General features: G+C 43.2%; 2 protein-coding genes across 4 annotated transcripts; one reads left to right on the top strand and one right to left on the bottom strand.

The window, feature by feature from the left end:
* Positions 1–6,264: 6,264 nt before the first annotated feature.
* On the top strand, positions 6,265–14,372 carry LOC117838570 (meiosis-specific protein PAIR3). 3 transcript variants are annotated; one of them, XM_072290743.1, is made up of 12 exons: positions 6,265–6,503; positions 6,610–6,754; positions 8,029–8,112; positions 8,234–9,748; positions 9,981–10,128; positions 10,748–10,888; positions 10,958–11,021; positions 11,102–11,251; positions 11,398–11,456; positions 13,231–13,365; positions 13,651–13,742; positions 13,822–14,372. In XM_072290743.1, the coding sequence occupies exons 1-12, from the start codon at positions 6,280–6,282 to the stop codon at positions 13,888–13,890; spliced, it is 2,826 nt and encodes a 941-aa protein (XP_072146844.1). In that variant the 5' UTR covers positions 6,265–6,279; the 3' UTR covers positions 13,891–14,372. The 3 variants fall into 3 exon arrangements, with proteins under 3 accessions (XP_072146844.1, XP_034574539.2, XP_034574538.1); XM_034718648.2 differs by having other exon boundaries at positions 8,234–9,871; XM_034718647.2 differs by having other exon boundaries at positions 6,386–6,498; positions 8,234–9,871.
* A 301-nt stretch (positions 14,373–14,673) lies between these two features.
* Positions 14,674–19,306, bottom strand: LOC117838571 (ATP-dependent 6-phosphofructokinase 5, chloroplastic). The gene is made up of 14 exons (XM_034718649.2): positions 18,901–19,306; positions 18,049–18,372; positions 17,863–17,944; positions 17,303–17,376; positions 17,112–17,223; positions 16,904–16,999; positions 16,703–16,804; positions 16,532–16,606; positions 16,238–16,378; positions 15,998–16,114; positions 15,817–15,921; positions 15,487–15,567; positions 15,239–15,367; positions 14,674–15,145 (listed from the first exon to the last, which is right to left on the bottom strand). Exons 2-14 carry the CDS (start codon positions 18,342–18,344, stop codon positions 14,978–14,980), a joined length of 1,578 nt encoding a protein of 525 aa, XP_034574540.1. The 5' UTR covers positions 18,345–18,372; positions 18,901–19,306; the 3' UTR covers positions 14,674–14,977.
* Between the last annotated feature and the right edge of the window lie 389 nt (positions 19,307–19,695).

The following is a 19,695-nucleotide window of genomic DNA, read 5'->3' as shown; positions in this document are numbered from 1 at the left end:
TTTCCACCAGTACACCAATAAGCTTGTGAAAAATATAATTCATAGCCCATTGATATGTAGCGTCGGCGTTTTTTAATCCGAAGGTCATTACTACCCACTCGAATAAACCGAGGTGGCCCGGACATCTGAAAGCCGTCTTCGAAATATCTCCTTCGGCCATTAATATTTGATTGTAACCAGCATTATCGTTCATGAAACTGATGACTTTATGCCCTGCAGCGACATCTATCAAAACATCAAGTGTCGGCATTGGATACCCATCCATCGGCGTAGCCTGATTTAGGTTCCTGAAGTCGATGCACACGCGCAGCTTTCCATTTTTCTTGTAGACGGGAACGATATTAGAAATCCACTGGGCGTAACGGCGCTGCCGAATAAATCTCACTTCAATTAATGTTGTGATTTTGGCCTTTATATCAGGTAGGATTTTTGGCTTCCATCATCGTGCAGGCTGCTGATACGGCCGATATCCTAGTTTTATAGGCAACCAGTGTTCGACAATGGACCGGTCTAGACCAGACATCTCATGATATTCCCAAGCAAAACAATCTTTAAACTCTTTCAATAAACTTGTCAATTTACACTTGTACTTGGGATCTAAGCTAGCACTAATATACGTCGGCCTTGACTTGCTGCCATCTCCTAAGTCCACAATCTCTAGTGAATCCGCCGACATAAATCTGTGTCCAAGTTTCCCATCTTCTTGGATGAACTGATCCATCTAATCTGATTCTTTAGAGCCGACTGCTTGGATCAGCTATAGGCCAAAATCGGACACCTTTAGGAAATCGGTATCCCAGGTTCGGCCAGATATGCACTTGACATGTTCGCAACTCCACTATTGCGCGTCGGTCGCAGCAACACTGTAGGCAGAATCGGCGGTGACTATCTTGATGTTGTCGCCGACCCACTGGACGAGGCATTGATGCATTGTAGGTGGGATGCAGCAATTCGTGTGTATCCAATCGTGACCGAGCAACATATTGTAGGACCCTTTGCCATTAATGATAAAGAAAGTAGTGGGTAGGGTCTTACTGCCGATGGTGAGGTTGACGCAGAGCGCTCCGCGGGCGGGGGATACGTTGCCCTCGAAGTCCTTGAGCATCATGTCTGTCTTGGTCAGGTCTTCGTCACTCTTGCCCAATTTCTGGAACATGGCATACGGCATGATGTGGACTGCAGCACCTCCATCTACCAGAAGCCTAGTGACAGGTTGCCCGTTGACGTGTCCTTTGAGCAATAAGGCTTTGAGATGTTGCCGTTTTTCATCCTCGGGTTTCTCAAAAGTAGCCGTCATTGGCTCCAAAGCCAATTGCGCCATTTGCTCCTCTATCCTTGTTGCGTCGTCCCGATCTACGGGAGCCATAAACTCCATCGGCAAGATAAACACCATGCTGATGTCAACTGCCGATTCCTGATTGCCGTCTTCTTCATCGGCTCTTCTTTTCGGACACCAGACTCGAGACCTGTCATCCTTCTTATCCGCCATCTGCCTCTACTCTTCTTCTTCTTGTTCCCATTGGCGCAGACATTGGATCCTTCATTTTGGGGATTTGGTCAATCCATCAGGGCACCACCTGGGGTTCACCAGTTTGGCCGACGGTTTGACGCGCTCCCAGTCTGGTTCTCGCCCTAGGGGGGTTTCATTTGACACCCTAGCGTCGGCCATCTCTTCTAGCCGAAGGTGCGCTGGCTCTGCCCCCCAATCGTTTGTGCTGGTCAATCCTGCCCTCTAGCCGATCATACTGTTCAAGTCTGCCCCTTGGCCGATCATACCAGTCAACTCTGCCCCTCAGCTGATCACGCACTGAAAGGCATCAATCCTCTTGCTCGCACCAATTTCTGCTGATCGGCTTTGACCCTCTGTCTCTGGAACGTGACCTCTTGAACGGGCGATTGTCGCGATATGGGCCGCTGCACTCAGGGCAGTTATCGACTGATGGTAACCTGAGTTTATTTTCCCAGCAGTGGATGAAGAACGGGCACCGCCAGTGATCTTCGAGTCGATGCATCATCTCTTCGCGGTGTCTCAAATTTTCTTGTTGCTGTTGATATTTGTTGAGTAAGAATTGGGAAGTGACAGATCTGCGTGATCTTTCCGATCCTTCGCCCTCGTCTTCGACCCGTCTTTTCCCTTTGACATCGTCAACCGTAGCCTGATTTCTGGGATCCACGGCGCCGCTTCTCTTAGCCGATTCCGATGTTAGCACCTTGGTTTGGAGAGCGTTTCTTCCTGTGTCGACCATGTTAGTAGGGAAGGGATGCTGATCGATCTTCATCGGCTTTACTGGCTTTGCCGGGACTTCGAATTTGAGTCTGCCTTGCTCGGTGGCCGACTGTATCTGCTGACGGAAGATCTTGCACTCGTTCGTGTCGTGAGATGTGGCATTGTGCCACTTGCAATACTTCATCTTTTTGAGCTGTTCGGCCGATGGGATAGTGTGGTAAGGTGAGACCTTGATCTGCCGCTCTTGGAGAAGTAAATCGAAGATTTTATCGGCCTTTGTCGTGTCAAAACCGAACGCTTCTGGTTCTTTCTTCCCGAACGGGCATGATATTGGCTTTTTCCCTTTTACCCATTCTGCTAGGCCGATTTCTGCCTCCTCCTCTGATTCAGATCCCTCTAAGTATGCCACCTTTTTTCTAAAAATTCCTCCGTTGATCGAAAGGGCGTACTTCTTGACCGGCCAATCGGTGGACGATTTGACTTAAGCTTTCAAACTCCTGGGAGGCGTACTTCTCTTTGATGTGTGGCAGGAGACCTTGGAAGGCGATATCGGCCAGCTGAGGTCAGTCAGGACTAGGGTATAGCATTTGTTTCTGACCTCTTTGAACCTCTGCACGTAATTGGTCACTGGTTCGTCGCTCCTTTGCTTGAGGCTGGTCAGCTCTAAGAGCTTCATCTCATGGACTCCCGCGTAGAAGTACTTGTGGAATTGCTTCTCCAGATCGGCCCATGTGACGATGGAATAGGGTTGTTCCTGCTCAAACTAGTCTAACCCCGTGTCCTCTCACGCCACCATCTGAAGCCTTACATGCATAAAAGAAATTTACTTGTTGTAGTCTTGATCCGCTAATCTCGACAACGACATGAGGCGGGCCCACAGGGGTTCGGCCGAACCGCCCTTGGCTCCTCTCGTCCCCAGCTGACGCGTGGCGACGGTTGACGGGACCCCTACATCGGTTATAGGATATTCCTCAAAGATTCCATAGCAAAACCGCCTCCAAGCTCCTATAAATAGAGTAGCACCCCCTCCATTCCTACACACACCACAAGTTGAATCACTCTCTCCCTCTTAGTTTTCAAGTTAGTGGAGTTAGGCTAGAGTAGCTCTACTTCAGGGTTTGAGGTCTTCTTGGAGTTCAGGGTATGGCTTTTGTATCTTATATTTTTAGGTTGACTTTATTTTAATCAAAGTATTCATCTTCTTTATATAGTGTTATGTCGCCGAGGATCTCAAGTAGAAGGTTGCGTCTGCACCCAACGCTGCCTGCGGTGTTGGCCCTTTTGCAGGATGCTTCCGCTGACGCATAGTTCCGATTGCAGCCCGGAGTCCGACTGGACTGCAACTTGGATTTGTATTGTTATCGCTTTAGTTCTACTTTGGGTGTGGCTTGCCCGCCCGCTCCTTCGGGAGTTGTACGGTTTCTGAACTATCTGTTGAATAAATGTGTTATCAGCCTCCTGAGACTGATAATTGGATCACATTTAGTCTCTACTTATGTGGGGACGCTTCACCACCTCTCCCCAACCATGTCGCCCCCTCCTGTTTTTCCCGTGTCTGGTTCTGTCTCGAGGAAGAAGAAAGGGCAGCTTTGCCTTTTTGCCCCTCCGCTTATTCCTTTTCGTATCCAGACCCTCCCACCTCCAAAAATAATTACAAACAAGTCCCTAACTCCTTGCAAATAAGCCCCTGATCCTCTGTTTCAGCCCCAAGAACACATTTGCCTCATCATTTTATGCGCCAAATCCCCTCCAATGAACCCCAAATTTGACCACATCATTCTTAAATATATTTCCGCCGAGTCATCTACAACATCCTAGAAAATACTCCTCATTTCATATTTTTAGTTCGCTCCCTCCCTTCGGGTAAAACTTTATTTTCTTTTACTTATTGTGCGCTTGCTTGTGTGTGTGTGCCATAGATCGCACAGTGACCGCGGAGGAGCTCGAAGACCCGTACCGCGAGTAGGAACTCCTGGAAGGCTTTGAGGACGGCAAGTCAAATCTCACCCTTTGATGCATATTTATCCTAATTTTTCAAACACAACCTATTGGCTTATTTTATAGAATTGCATATTGTTTTACTGCTGAAACACGGTTGGATAGCCACCCCTTAATTATTATGATTATTCTTTGATTGTCCTATAATTATATCTAAATATGATTTGCTCTGTTTGGATAATAATTACTGCTAGAATGCTTAAGACCTTGTTACTCCATTCAATCCTGACTACAATGTGTTTTGTTAAAGAATAAATGTGTGAGTGTTTTAAAAGGGAAAATGAGTTTTTGGAAATAAAGGAAAGAAATGCTTAGATGAGATGGATGGGTGTTTATTGTGTGAAATGCCAATAAGTTGGGCTCGTACCTTTGTGGTTGAGCAAGGTTGGGAGATATCCATCTTGTCACAATTAAGGATCGAGTTGATGTGTCATCTTGCCTAACCCAACCATCGTGCAACCACTCAACTATTGTATGCGGCGACGGCTTAGCATAAATCCCACTAGCTAGTATGTTAGTCATCAGGAGAGCTGGTGAGCAACGAAAGACCATGAAGAAGGAGAAAGAACTGTGTGAACTTAGATCCCGGTTGAGACCTCGTTGGTAGGTCATTAACCCCTTGGTTGCTTCCGTGTTGACTAGTCAGGCTTAGCTAAGGTGGGTAATGGCTTTGATAGGATCTGCATCGACACTAAGGTGATCGCGCTGTGGTACCCTACTTGTGGGTAAAGTGTGTACAACCTCTGCAGAGTTAAAACCTATCCGGGTAGCCGTGTCCACGACATTGGACGAGTTACGGCTTGGTCACATGACTAGTGTTTGGGAGATGGATGATTCCATGGTGTGTGCTGGATTTTAGAAGTGTCCGGCAGTTGTGCCATGAGCTACTACGGACAGGGAGTTCGGTAGCATTAAAATTGGATCCTTTGTGTTGGATCAACCCCACTTAATGATTCGGTTACTAAAGAAATGCTTTGCGAAAATCCTTTTAAAAATAAACCCTTGCATGTGTTAAAATCTAGCTTTATTGCAAATAAAACTGAAGTCTTATCATTGATATATCCTGTGCATATTCTTGATTGTATCCCCCTCCGTGGATGGGGTTGGATTTGTTGAGTACTTTTGTACTCACCCTTGTTTTGTTGCTTCAGAGGAAGACTCAGACTTCGTCGTCGAGGATTTCGAGTAGGAGGTCGCTCCCGCATCCAATGCTGCCTGTGGTGTTGGTCTTTGTAGGATGCTTCTGTTGCCGTGTAGTCCCGAGTGTTGTCTCTTAACAATAGCTTGGCTCACTGTTGTTGTTTATTTACTTATCATTTTGGCGTGGCTTTCGTGCCCACTCCCTAGGGACTTGTACGCTTTATGAACCATTTGTCGAATAAATGTGTTATCAGCCTCCTGAGACTGATATTTGTATCACATTTAGTCTCTGTTTATGTGGGGACGCTTCAGCAGTATGCAGGAAGTACATATGAACCTAGAGCTAACTCTTAGTCCTTCTCCCTAGCTTAGTTATCTTGAGATGATTCTTGTGTGTGTCACATTACCGTTCTATCATTATCTTACTCCTACTTTGAGTATTGTCTCTATCCATCTTATGATATACTCATATGCATAGTAAACTATTTTGACCTACTCGCTTTCCTTTGAAAAATACGATACCCTTGTGAATACTCTTAGATGAAATGTTACAACGTATATCCATGCGCTTACGGATTTATTGATGATCGTTAAACATACCAATAATGGTTGAAATGGATTTAAAATTAGATGCATGAGAAAAGTATTTGCAGGTTGAAACTTGTTTACCCACCCATGACCCATCCGATTCCTTTCTACGCTGTTGTGACACTTGTCCCGTGCAGGTTGGTGCTCACCTGCATCCGCAGGGTGCGCCTACTCTGTTGCACGCCAGTTCCGTCAGGAAGCCGTATAAGTTTCCGGCTGCATCGCGTATGGTACGTTGGGGCCAGTGTACAGCCTTGGGCCTGAACTAACGGGCCTCGCAGGCTGGCGCCCGACCTTCCACCGTCTCAACCGGCCCGCGAGTGTCCATGTCCCCACATGCCAGCGAGATATTAGCCAACTGCGGGCGGCCAGAGCGCGTGCAAAATTCTTTTCCACCCGACTCCCGAAAATTTCAAATACGCGCCGCCCTCTGCCCCTCTCCCTCTCAACGTTTTCGTTTCAGCACCGGGCACTGGCGGACCGGCCCCTTTCCTCTCCGCGCGTCCGGAGCGAGGGAGACGTGGCGAGGAGGCGGCGAAGCAAAGGTGAGGTCAGCCGCCGCCGCCATCCATTGCTCCCCGTTGGCTCCCTCTTCCTCCCCGCCTCCTAGTGTTTCGCAGTCGCACCTCACCGTTTTCTCGGCTTAATTCCATCAGCTTACCTCACGGCGCGGCCGCACGGATTGGTCGCCGCGATTCGGCTTATCGGATCGGCCATCTTCGCCCGGAGACCTCGAGCGTCGGGGCGCGACGCGTTGCTTTCACGTGCTTACGAGGCGTCGCCGTCGATCGCAACGCTAAGGTACGGGCTCCCACTTCCCCCGCGATTGGTCCGTCCCGTTCGATTTTGGTTGAAGTGCAGGATTAGGGTTTAGGCGCTCGAATTTTGGGTGCTGTTTGGATACGTGAGCCGTTTCGTGGGTTCGATTTCGTTTTGGGGGGATTCGACTGGGAGCGTAATCCTGTGCATTTCCGGATCGACGCGTTCTAATTTCTGCTGCGATTGCGCTCGTAATTGGGAAATTTGTGCTCGGTACTCGCGCTGTCCAATTTATTTTGAATTACGCCTCTGCTGTTGTGGAATCGCGCACCCGCCCATATTGCAGTTGGTTCGTACGGCAGCCCTTGCTCTCGTCCATGGATATGCACGTTGTATTGTAGTGTTGTTGTCTTTCTAATTTGTGATTACCACTTGCCAGTATTGATTTGCCTTTGGTGTCTTCGTGGTAGAGTGTTCACCCTGGATTGTGCTTCAGGAAGAGGATCACTGAATGTTGTGTGCTGTGTGCTGCTATATGATTTAGCTACATGAGTAACTCCAACTGGCCTCCTAATCAGTTATACTTTTGAGGGCTTAGGGGGTGAAATCTGGATGGGGTATCCTATTTGGAGGATTAGGGGCTCAAATGTAGGAGCTCGTTTGGAGTTGCTCTTATTGCGGTATGCTAAGGTAATATGCTTATTCGGGATTAGTCACTGTATTTCACCGAGTAGTTGAGAGCTTTTGTGCCACTATACTCGTGGATAATGTGATATCTTGAAATGGTCCTAGGAAGAATCCTTGGTCTGTTACTGCATAGATCAAAGTCAAATCTAGTTGTGGTATGTGATTTGTGTAATTTCAACTAAAAGCAATTTGGAGTTGAATTGTACAAGGCAATTGATCTATGCTAAATAACTTTGTGGATTTGGAAAATGCATAAGGTGTGGTTCTGTGACACACTGGCACTTACAATGTTTACTGCTATTTTCTCTCGGGCATGATTTCTACCGTATTCTCATATATGGATTTGATGATTATATAACTTTGATATCGGACTGCTTTAATTTGCTTGTTTTGTTAAGGACCAGTGGTGATCCTTGTTCCTATGTCCATGCTGGTATGCAGGAACCATGCTTATTTTCTTACAGAATGCTTTCACTGCTGCTCATATAGCTGCACTTATGTGCTCCTGAATCTCTTCCTGTAGCATGCTTTCTAAATGGTGCTTACTTGGTTGTGATCTTGAAGCTTAATTTAATTGTGCAAGATGCTTTCAAAATCTTATTTCGTGAAGTTATTTTCCAATTTGTCAGGTTCACCATAGTTACTTTTGCATATTATTATCTCTCAACTCTGAAGCTGCTCCAATGGAAGCTGAGCTGCAGAACATCCATAAAGTGAGTAGCAATTGCCTCTTCTAAGTTGTCCCCTTGTAGGGTGTGGTCCCTATTGATTTCACCTTTTCAGTTATTCTTAAATTGTAGTATTTATAAAATTAACATTTTATGTTATGTGTAGGCTGCTTCAAGTGATTATTGGAGTTTATCCAGCAACCAGTATCCGTCTGGTAAATTCGCTAAGGTCTCAGTTGGTATCACGATCCCAAGGGCAGGTTCTGTATCAAGAGTCAAAGATGCTACCCCTGCATTTGATAGGAACTTATCTCAGGGAACTGATGGAATATCTAGACCACCTAAGGATGATAATGCTTCACTTCAGGTCTCACAAGAAGCTGCAAAGAATGATGGATCTGCTAAAGGGGCGCCTGAAGCTGGCTCTGACATGAAGGTTTCTTTATCACAACCTGATGATAATACACATGAGCAAACAGGGACCTTTTCTTTTGGTACAAGAAGAGAACAAGTCAGCAGCATAGATAAATTGGAGACGCCCGAATTTGTAAGTTCCCAACGAAAGCGGAACTTGGAATCTGCAGATAAAAGCAAGCCCAATAGTGAGATGCTCAGGATGAAGCTGTGGGAGATCCTTGGTGGCACTTCACAAAACAAGCAGGCTGTTGCTTCACCAAACCCTGACAACTTTGAGACACCTGATCAACCAAAAAGTCAAACCGTCAAAGCACCATCTTCAGGGAACAAGGAGGTTTTCACTTCACCTTTTCCTGATAACATCAAGACACCAGATCCACTGAATCGTCAAACAGTGAACTTTAGTAGGTGTAAACCGTCCCTTGATCCAATTGAGTCAGATTCTGATAGTCCAAAAGTTGTTGAAATAAAACCTGTTACTCGCTCCTTGGGACGCAAGAAAGCACCAGCAGCCTCCAAGAAGCAGAGTCGAAGTGCAAAAAAACCATTGTCTACTTTTTGCTCTACACCCAAGAAGAAAATGCTAGACAATGTGTTTACCTTCAATGACAAATGCACTCCTAAAACAGTGGTAAAACATGCAATTGGTGACTCCGGCAGCTTAAGAAATCTCAGAAGCTCAAATAGGAAAGCTAAAGTTGAGGCTCAGAAGATACATTATTCAGATAGAATTTCTGATAAGACCACGCAGGATGACAAGGAAGGAAAGCTATCTTCTAGAAATACACCATCAGATAACAAGGTAGAGAAGGCTACCTCCTTTTCTTCTTTGTCCCGAACTGGAAAAACTGCTGAGAGCTGTTCTCGAAGCCCTAAAAGGGGGAGGAGACCGGATGTGATGCCTAAGGTTGGGCCCCGGAAGATGCAGTTTTCAGAAAATTTATTGGCCAAGACACGGAATGATGAACAAAACAAGCTCTATTCTCCTCGCAAGATATCATTGAAGAGCAAGGAAAATGATTCTTCTACATCACCACTGAAAAAATCAGACAGAATCCCTTGTGGACATACAGCAGCAGAAAATAATTTCAACTCTCCACCATCTGGTGCTGCTAATCCATCACCTGAACCTAAAATATACCCATGGGATCATGATGTGAGCCCTGAGATAACTGGTAAATTTGGGCAGAATGTTGCTAGTCCATGGACAGACAGATTCAGAGACACGCCAGATGATTATCCAAGCCCTACTCTTGCACCTAAGGTAAATACATCCCCACAAATAAGTAAAGAGCTAGATGGCGACCTATACACTTCCAAGTATCCCAAAAGTGTGGACAGGTCCAGATCAAGTTCCCTTGCCTCGGATCCAGAATCTGAGCCACCGGTATTACTTTGTAACACATATTTACAATCTTAGTAAATTGATGTTGTTTGTATTCCGTGTACAATAACAATTTCATCTTTTCACTGCTGATTAATATATTATGGTTCAGGACGAAATGGATAAAACCACTGAGTTGCCTGGTAGTGAATCTCCTGCTTCTTCAGAAGAAAGAGAAACCAGTAGACAATCATCTCTTTCACCCCCATCTCCAACTGAAGATGAAGGGACTAAAAGTTCCAAACCAAGCTTTGCAAAAGGTCAGAATATCACATTGCTGCTCTTTCATAAACTTTATACAGGAGTACAGGACACATCATTAGTTTGAATGGATTACGTTATGTTTTCTTGTGTGTGTTGTGTTATACATATTGAAAAAAAGGGCAAATGCAGCATTCTTATTCCCCATGCATTATGGAAAAAGTACAGGTTTTGGGGGTTAGCTCTTGGCCTCTTAGTATTTCTAGCATGTTAAACTTTCAGATAGCTATTGAGCTCTTTTCCAAATTGATGGAAGAATTAATGTGATAATTTCTCAATCATGAACTTTGAATTATGCTGTCCCCACATGTAGTCATTTCTTCATGAATTTCTTGTTTGCCAGATGCCAACAAGCTAAAATAATTTTCGAACACAAAAATATTCAAATTGACCATACATGTGATCAATTGAATAACAGAAATATTTTTCATATCCTGCAAGTTAGTTTGCATATATCTATTTGCTATATCAAGTTTTATATTTATTTGGATCTTGACTGCATAACTTCAATTGAGTATATCAACATAACTAAATTAATACCTTGAGGCAGCTCAAGATCTGTCCTTAGGATGTTTGTGGCATGCTACTCATAACTAATTTGTGGTTCTTCAAATGCAGGAAATAAATCTCATAAATGGCTTTCAGATATTGATGGCCCGGATAAATCTCATATTGAGCATGTGGGTAGGAAATCAAATCTAAACGAGGATAGAATGAGAAAAAGGCGCTTATCATCAGCTACTGCTTTTGCCTCTTCCGGTAATACTGCTTACTTTCTTTCTTTGACTTTGACTGCATGGTTAGCAGTTCATAACTTTTTTTCCCCAGGAACACAAGAAACTATAATTTCTGAGAAAGAACAAGAACAATACCCAGAAAACTACCTTACAAGGTTTTGTCTTACGCTGTGTTAATAAAGTAGATATATCCTAGGTTGTTAGTTTATTTGATTACATCCATGATTTCTACCAGGGCTTTTGATCAACTGGTAGTGGTGTTGGGAAGGTTCCAAACTAAGATTAAGTCTGAAACAAGCAAGAAAAGTTCTGAGATACTTGCAGCTACTGGAGAGATAATACGCCAGCAGCTTGAGGGGGTTGAGGTGCAGATGCAGGCTGATGTGTAAGATCTTGTTGCCCAGTGCTACCATGAAACACCCCCTGTTATCTCCATGTGCACATATATACTTGTTTTATATATGAATGTAAGTATCATATAAACTAGAGGTACAGCTGTTTTGATACATGGTAGTTTAACTGTTATTTCAGGGACAAGCTGGTCAATGTAGGCAAGTCTAAAAGGAAACGCCTAGAATCAACATTTGAAGGTACAACTTTCTTCATGACTTCATGTTAATGCTTCCATCAATGAACTGAACTCTTAATTGAGAATTATCATGACGAAATTCATCAGCTGTAAGCCTGTAACTCATGGAAAGCATCTAATCACTGAAGACGTGCTTTTTGACCCAACATTCTCGATTTCTCATCCCTACCTATTTGGATTATTCAACTCCAGTAGTGTACAAACTCTTTATTTGGAACCAATAGCAGATATGTGAAGTACGTTTTGAATCCAATCAGTGAGAACCATATCCTGTTATAGTTTTGTTTACAACTTATCATGTACTCCCTCCGTCCCAAATTACTATTCGATTTGGCTTTTCTAGATATATAGATTTTGCTATAGACCTAGATATATGTATGTCTAGAATGTAGCAAAAGATATGTATCTAGAAAAACTAAAACGAATAGTAATTTGGGACGGGTACTCAATAGAACATTTTTTTTCTCGAATGACGCAGGAGAGCTGTCATTTTATTAAGAGAGAAAAGAGAGTACAACGAGTCCGGTTAAGGACCAAAACTGGAGCACATAAACACACCCACACCCTAACTCAGAGAAGCTTACAGACGCGCCACAACAACATACAGGACCCTGACCAAAGCAACCCGACCTAGGCAGGTGGGGCCAGCGACCTCGCAAGGAATTCCTGAAGTTTGGCTGCCCCAGCCATGCCCCAAACACCACTCATCTGTTACTGTCTGAAGCAACACAGAGGTGCTTGGTCTAGCATTATCGAAAACACAAGAATTCCTGTGTTTCCAAACTTCCCAGGAAACCAGGATAATTAGTGAGTTAAATCCTTTCCTCATCTCCTTAGGTATTGAAAGCCTTCCTCCACCAATTAGAAAACCGAGCCTCTGTGGGTGAGGGTATCAGGGCATTAAGTTGTAGACGTTGGAAGATCAAGGTCCGAATCTTTTTTTTTTGAAATGGAGACAAGGTCCAAATCTGTCTTGTAAAAACACAGCCAACTAACAGATGCCGAATGGTTTCCTCCTCTTGATCACAAAAAGGACATACCTCAGGATGAGGCAGTCCTCGTTAGGCCAGGCGGTCCGCTGTCCAGCATCTATTGTTTATGGCTAGTCATATGAAGAATTTGCACCGAAGAGGCGCCCAACTCTTCCAGATCCTTCTCCAGGGAGCAAATTTAATGGTTCCAACAAAGAAGGCAGCATAGGCCGATTTGCTGCTATATACTCCAGTCTGTGTGAGCTTCCATCTGATCTGGTCTGGGACGTCCTGCTGCAGGACCACTCCCTCAACATGATCCCAAATCTGGAGATATTCCAACAGCACCTGAACTGTAAGAGCACCTTTGATGTCTGCCACCCAGCTTCGATTATCAAGAGCTTGTGCAACCGTCCTTCCAACAATAGGTGGTTATAGCCAATCAGACAATAATAAACATTTGATGCAAATAGAACCTACAAGCCAGTTGGAATGGTGTTACATTGGTAGATTTGGTGCTTATAATCTCATTAATCGTTTCCACACTGAAGCATAATGTCAATGCCATAAAAGATTAATTAAGATATCCTAAAGTAGCATCAGTTAATCTGTGTGCCATAATCCAACATGGATGTTTTTTTTGTAATCTTTGTTATTTGGATTTTTTTGTACCTTATGTTTTGTATCTAGCTGCATAACAAAGTTTGCAGTCTTGTTAAATTACCTTGTTTTCCTGCTTTTTTCTTTTCTTTTTGCTTTTCATGCATGTTATTAGTTATTCAAATTATGCCTTTTGGTACACAGAGCAACAAGAAAAATTAAGGATTCTCCATGAGAAGTTCAAGGAGGAGGTCAACAAACAGCTGCTGGATTGCAGGACTTCTCTTGAGGATTTTGAATCCTACCATGCAGAACTTAAGGGAGTAGCTGACAAGCAAAGTAAGTTTAACACAACACCTAACATCTAGAACAAGTGAAGCATTTATTTGGCGCACCATTTCGTACCATTTTCCAATTCTAAAGCTGTGAAATCATGTTGATCTTTGTGAATGCAAGTAGATAGCTGTGAAGTCTTGCTTATCCATACATTTCAATTGTATTCGTCCATGCTGCTTCTCTATTTGGAAATATGTTAGCTAGTATGGATGAATGATTCTTTGTGCGTACAGTCACTGCTTCAGCATCTGTAACCATAGCTGTGTCCATTCATGATTGCATCCACAGAATCATCCCACAAGAAGCTCCTAGTAAATGCTGAGAAAACAGTAGGCGCTCAGCTCAATGATGCAGAAGTCAAAATCGCTGAGGTCCAGAAGGTAGGTTGAAAGCGACTTTCAAAGCTCACTAGTGCCTCATTGACCAAATGCTCATCTCTTTTGTGACACTGTTTTTCAGAGAGCACGGAAGAGGATGAGCGGCCTGAAATACGTGCTCAAGGAGCTGATTGCAGAAACTGCAGATTGACTGATCGACCATGTTCACTCTATTCTAGTACATATCACAGGTGCAAAGATTCGGATACACAGGATGCCCATTGCAAAATGTCTATGGTTCCATTTACAAGGGGTACGTCCGTACAGGAGAATCGTGGTGCACATAGGTTTTGTTAGAAACAGAACTTTGCAAAGACATTTTTTACTTGCAGGTCCCATAGTGTCCTTTTGTAGGTCCTACCTTCGTTTAGGGTTCGCTACCTGGTCCACGTGCACTGCTGTATATTGGTTGCACTATGTCTATTTCACATGAGTTGCTAATTTACTATCCGGAAAACCAAAATACCTAGCGTCCTGTAGCACGTGAACCATGATGCAGTTCCGTGGACTGTCGTCCTTTCTTTCATTCTTCCCAAACATGTCGCGTGCTGGAATATTGGTGCTGTAATGCAGATGTGAAGTGAATTGTTTTTTAAAAAAGAAACTAAGTGAATTCATTTTGGATTTGACGTTAGTGATACGAAACTGGCTGTGATGCGGTGCACTGAAAAAAGGTCAAGTGGAGTTGTTTGGTGGTACCAACCATTGATTCATCTCTTTATGGTGCTGTTTTATGCAAATTCATCTTTTCTGGTGCTGTTTTATGCAATGTTGTTGATTCATCTTTTATTCATTTCGGTTGTTGGCTTCCTGCGGTGATTCTGGGATTGACGCCCAGTTGCTAGCTGATGTATCAAATGGCATTGACCCCCAGTAGTATGTATGCTTTGCAGCAGTCAAATAGTCCTGCCCTTCAGCCCTTGCACACTAGAAAAATGGAAACTGAGCATCCCTTGCAAATTCCAGGACTGCAAAACCCTCACTAAGCTTGTATGTTTCTACGTACATTGTATACTGCTAATCTACCAAAATATGAATGTTTGGAGAGATGCTTATTGTATCCGTATTGCATCTCAAGAGCGGAAGAGCCCGTGGAGGGTATAAGACGTATCTCTTTTCCCATCTGATGATTATTTCACCAGGCTGACAATGGAAGTAAATCCCTTTGGCTATACACCGCCTACTCCTAGTACCATCAGTCATAAGATGCTACTACCAGCTTCATTGTTAACAATTTATCAATGGAAGTCCGGTTGCCCGGTTGAGGTCAGGCACCGATGCCACATCCGGCTGTTTGGATCGACAAATCTTGCGGACTTGATGACTTCCGGTATCGGCAAGTACACATTGTGTGTGTTGCACACCCCGGTCGTGATGCCACTGAAACCTGCAAAGGCGCCGTGGACCTGCAAGGTTTACAGGACGACAAATGGTCAGGCGCGAAAAATACAGGATTTCTTCATGAGGCAGAGAGGCAACGAGGAGAAATGATGTCTTACAGCGTTCTGACCCAGCACAGTGCATAGGATGGCATCAGATGCATTGGCACGCACTGCACGGAGCATGTATGTGGGATCGATATACTTGATATCAGAATGGACTCCTATATTACTGAAATGAGATTTGATCTGTGACACGGCATGATGGAAGTTATTCATGGTCCATCCACAGTACACCCATCACGGTTAAAGCCATTACCCCAGTTTTTCACGCCCAAAACAACAGCTGAAGATTACAATGGACTAACCTTCTGCTGAAGGTGGACACCGATGTCACTAAGAACCATGTTCCCTGATGCATCAGTTGCATTTGACTTCTGCAGATATTCCTGAAAATGCATCACAATATTACTTAGTGCACAATTTTTATTACAGAACATATAGAATGGACTATTTGTTAAGCAGGATTCCCCATGTTATACCATTATACGCAAGCACAAGTGTGTAAAGGCAACTTAAATCCTTGTATGACGAGTCTATAAATAAATTCAAGAGCAACCAAAGTAATAACATCCAGTTCCAGAGTCGCTCATACTGGCAGTAAAAATAACAGAAATTTCTTTCAAATTCGATCTAACCTGTCCTGCTCCTTCAGCAACACAAACCAGAGCAAATCCCTTGGTCTCTATCAAGTGCTCAAGATGTCGAAGAACTCCGTTCGGTCCATCAAGAGTAAATGGTACCTTCATTTGGGTTATTGACGATTTAGATTCACCAGTGTGGTAAATGGGGATTCATAAACAACAGAAGACTTCATACCTCAGGTATCAGGCAGACATCTACTTGTCCACTGGACAGAGAGGCATGCATTGTGATGAAGCCACTGCTTCTTCCCATCAGCTTGACCAGTCCAATGCCATGAAATGCAGAATGTGCCTAAAGTCCAATCAAATAATAACCACACATATCTTCATAGGCGGCAGCTAATATATGCATATATTTCATAGTTTTGCTGTCAGATTTATCCTTGAATGCTCCAGATGTTGCTGAAAGAATCACCTCAATATATGCAGAGTTGATTGCTCTTTGTGCTGCTTCCACTGCAGTATCAAATCCAAAAGTCTTGTCCATAAGTAATATGTCATTGTCAATAGTTTTTGGGACACCCACAATCGACACTTGCAGTTTTCTCTTGCGGCACTGCAATAAGAATTATGCCAAAATACAATGTCAGATGGTAATACACAGCCAGCCACTTATGCTATGTTTATTCAAAACTACAAATTCAGTGCTATATGCATGGAATTCTGGTAAATTATCAATTTATTACAATGAACACTGGTTGCACAATACCTCCTCATGTATAGCATTAGCTCCAGCATGAGTTCCATTTCCACCTAGTACAAAGAGCATGTCAAGCCTCCTGGCCTGAATGTGGCATGTAGAAATTAAGGAGGTAAGTCTTTCAATCAGTAAATTATTTCAGACACTTTGCAATATGCAACGTAATAAATGTATACATGCCTGAATACTGTCAACAATGTCTGAAATGTTTGCACCACCACGAGAAACTCCTAAGAAGCTACCACCAGCAAGATTGATATTTTGGACTACATGCCTAGAAAGCTGAATGAAAGAAAAGAACCAAGTAAGTTCCCTTCAACATGTTATAAATGTTTAAGAAAAACAGTTTCCAGATATTAATGAAGTAGAAAAGATTCTTACTGGCACTTCTGATAAGTGATCCTCAAAAAATCCACGGAATCCATGCTGTATCCCAACAATGTTTTTCACCCCATATTTTTCAAGTGTAAGCACAATCTACAAGAGCACAAAGATGATGCAATTAAAAAATTAGAATATTGTTCTCTAAATGAAATTATCAGAAATTTTGGTTCTAAACAAAACAAGATCTACTCCAGTTCAAACCTACCTGCCGAATGACGTCATTGAGACCAGGGCAGAGCCCACCACATGTTACAATCCCAGCCTTTACATATTGAGGCTCGAAATATATTTGTTTACGTGGACCAGCACGGTGCACCCTGGAAAAGATAAACCTGGTGGTTAGGGAAAGACAAATGATTTGTAGACTACAAAATTCGAATTCATTTGTGTCACCACCATTGTTCAACCCAGCTACAATCAGGGTCAATGCAATCAGCTCCAGCAGATGTTGGTGAGGCAAACTTAATAACCTGAAGAAACAATAAGTCTGTAAGGGGAACTTCTACTCCATCTACTGATATTTATCTACTTACTAATGTATGTAATAAAATAGTAGCAAAGCAAAAAATCCTGCATATACTTGACTACTTCTTAGAACAGAAAAGGAACCTTTTCTATCAGAAACAGTTCACATTAATCAGATCTCAGGCATGCACTATAATAGCAAGAATTATGCTTGAGAAGAATTTATCAAAACAAATAGAGCTTGAGTCTACATGGCAAGAAAATAATCTCTTTTTTTTTCTTTGTTTAGATGTAGACCTCAAGACACTTAAAAAGTAAGACATATCCCCAAGTGAAACAATGAAAAACAATAATATATTACAGAATGGCATGGTAAATAACAAGGTTAATGATTCAAACTGTCTACAAATAATCACATAATCAATGTACATAATTATCATGATGGCAATCCATACCAAGGTAAATATAATAGCTCAATGTTAAGTGCATACCTTCAGAAGTGCTCTGTCATCATCGTTCACATAGCCATTCCATGATTCTTGCATCGAACCATTCACATTCTCAAGCGGAATCCTGTTGTAGACAGAGTAACCAGAATATGTTTAATAACCAATTATGTGGACTAGGATTAGTCTGGGACAAATCCAGTATAAAGAAAAGGAGGGAAAATATGTCACCTGCTCTTCAGAGAAAAAGTTGTTGGCCTTGGTTCCACATCAATCACATCTCTCAAGTGTGGCAAGCTGAAGCACTTATCAAAGTCCTCTTGAAACTGCTTCTTCCAGTTCGGATTCGAGAAATCTAGTTGTGGGCGATCAACAGATATGGCTCTAATGACCAACTGATTCGTTCTTGATTTCTTGTCATATCCCACACATTGCAACCTACTGCTGGTGTGTACTCCAAAATAGCCCAGGTGCTTCTGTCCTGAACTAACTGAACCAGCATACTCCATCGGCTGTGCTAGAGCCATTGTTTAGATTGCTCACCATGCAAATATGCTGTTGGACAAGTTCCAGCTTGCTATCAGTATCAGATCATGGTAAAGGGTTACAAGGCTCCTCAAAGAGCCATCGCTGAAGTACATGTATATGAATTGGGAAAAAAAATGAAAGGAAGAGGAGGCAAGAATATTCCTACACTACATGGAACAAAGTTAGCTAGGAAAATGTTAAAAAAGCAGATGATATAATGCATATGCTCCAACTATATTGGAGTTCCAACGAGTGAAAATGTAGAATTCTCAACGTGCATACTGGATTACTGTACCCATGTGAAAACAAAAGGTCATGATACTGAAGGACCAAATCAACTTCTCTATGCAGGGAGAAAAAAAAAAGGAAAGAAGAATCCACCCCCTTTCCACTAAAGAGCCAACCAATAGCATAGAACTAAATTCTGGAATTATTCCCACTGCCTGCTACAGGGCAATCACAACAATTGCATGTAACAATGACCAAACCTGCAGGCGGAAGCAGCAAATCGAACGAAACAGAATTGGGGAGATCGCCACCGATCAAGAAACGCACCTCTCTCCTTGCCACGAACCAGATTCCCCAGCGAAGCTCGGCAGCGGCACACGCGAAGCGATCGATGGACGGAGGAGATGCGGCCGAGGCGGCTTTTGTTGTTATATTTCTCAGGGGAGATCGCCGTGGCGGCGGCGCCACTTCCTCGACGCCTCCGTCCAGGTTTCTTGGAAAACCTGTAAATTTTGTTTGTTCCTCGAACGACGAGGGGGGGAAAAACGACGGACTTGTTTTTTTTCTTTTCTTCTGACACGCGTAAAGAACGGCGACGAGGGGACGACGGATCGACGGGGTGCCGGGGTTGTGAAGGAGAAATTGTTGTCGAAATTTGACGGGGTGGAGGAAGAAGGGAAGCGGAAAAGTCGGGGCTTTGGGGGCGCGCTGACTGTCCGGTGCGCTATATGTGGTTGTCGTTTCGCCTGGGTCGGTGGGGTGGTTCCAGTCCGGCCAAAGAAATGGACAATATTTGCACAACGACGAATGATCCCACTTGCCCTGGATCATGCATGGATCATAGTAGCTAATAAGCTAAAATGCAAAAGCGCTAGCTTAAATAAATAGAGATTTACTAGATACTCACTCGGTCATAAAACGATCGAGTGTTGTTTTTTCGTCAATCAAGCCACCTTGAGTGTAATCAAGTTTATATAAAACAAGTTCTAATATTTATATTCTAAATAAATTCATCATGAAATATGTTTTCATAGTGTACACTTATTTGCAAGTTACAAATATTGGTAGTTTTATCTGTAAAATTAACCAAATTTAAACTAGTTCGATTTAGGATAAAATTAT

This window comes from Setaria viridis, chromosome 9 (genome assembly GCF_005286985.2).
Source record: "Setaria viridis chromosome 9, Setaria_viridis_v4.0, whole genome shotgun sequence".
Taxonomy (NCBI): domain Eukaryota; kingdom Viridiplantae; phylum Streptophyta; class Magnoliopsida; order Poales; family Poaceae; genus Setaria; species Setaria viridis.
The sequence above is the reverse complement of the archived record's forward strand: the minus strand, read 5'-3'. Positions and strand labels throughout refer to the sequence as shown.

What these genes read in the sequence shown, in the direction of transcription:
- LOC117838571 (XM_034718649.2), bottom strand. Translation starts at nt 18,344, where the DNA reads ATGGCTCTAGCACAGCCGATGGAGTATGCTGGTTCAGTTAGTTCAGGA. An exon ending in TCAATGACGTCATTCGGCAG is followed by an intron (nt 17,000 to 17,111) that starts GTAGGTTTGAAC and finishes GTGCTCTTGTAG; the next exon opens with ATTGTGCTTACACTTGAAAA. An exon ending in ATCACTTATCAGAAGTGCCA is followed by an intron (nt 16,805 to 16,903) that starts GTAAGAATCTTT and finishes TCTTTCATTCAG; the next exon opens with CTTTCTAGGCATGTAGTCCA.
- LOC117838570 (XM_034718648.2), top strand. Translation starts at nt 6,280, where the DNA reads ATGTCCCCACATGCCAGCGAGATATTAGCCAACTGCGGGCGGCCAGAG. An exon ending in GGCGGCGAAGCAAAGGTGAG is followed by an intron (nt 6,504 to 6,609) that starts GTCAGCCGCCGC and finishes TAATTCCATCAG; the next exon opens with CTTACCTCACGGCGCGGCCG. An exon ending in GGGAGTAGCTGACAAGCAAA is followed by an intron (nt 13,366 to 13,650) that starts GTAAGTTTAACA and finishes TTGCATCCACAG; the next exon opens with AATCATCCCACAAGAAGCTC.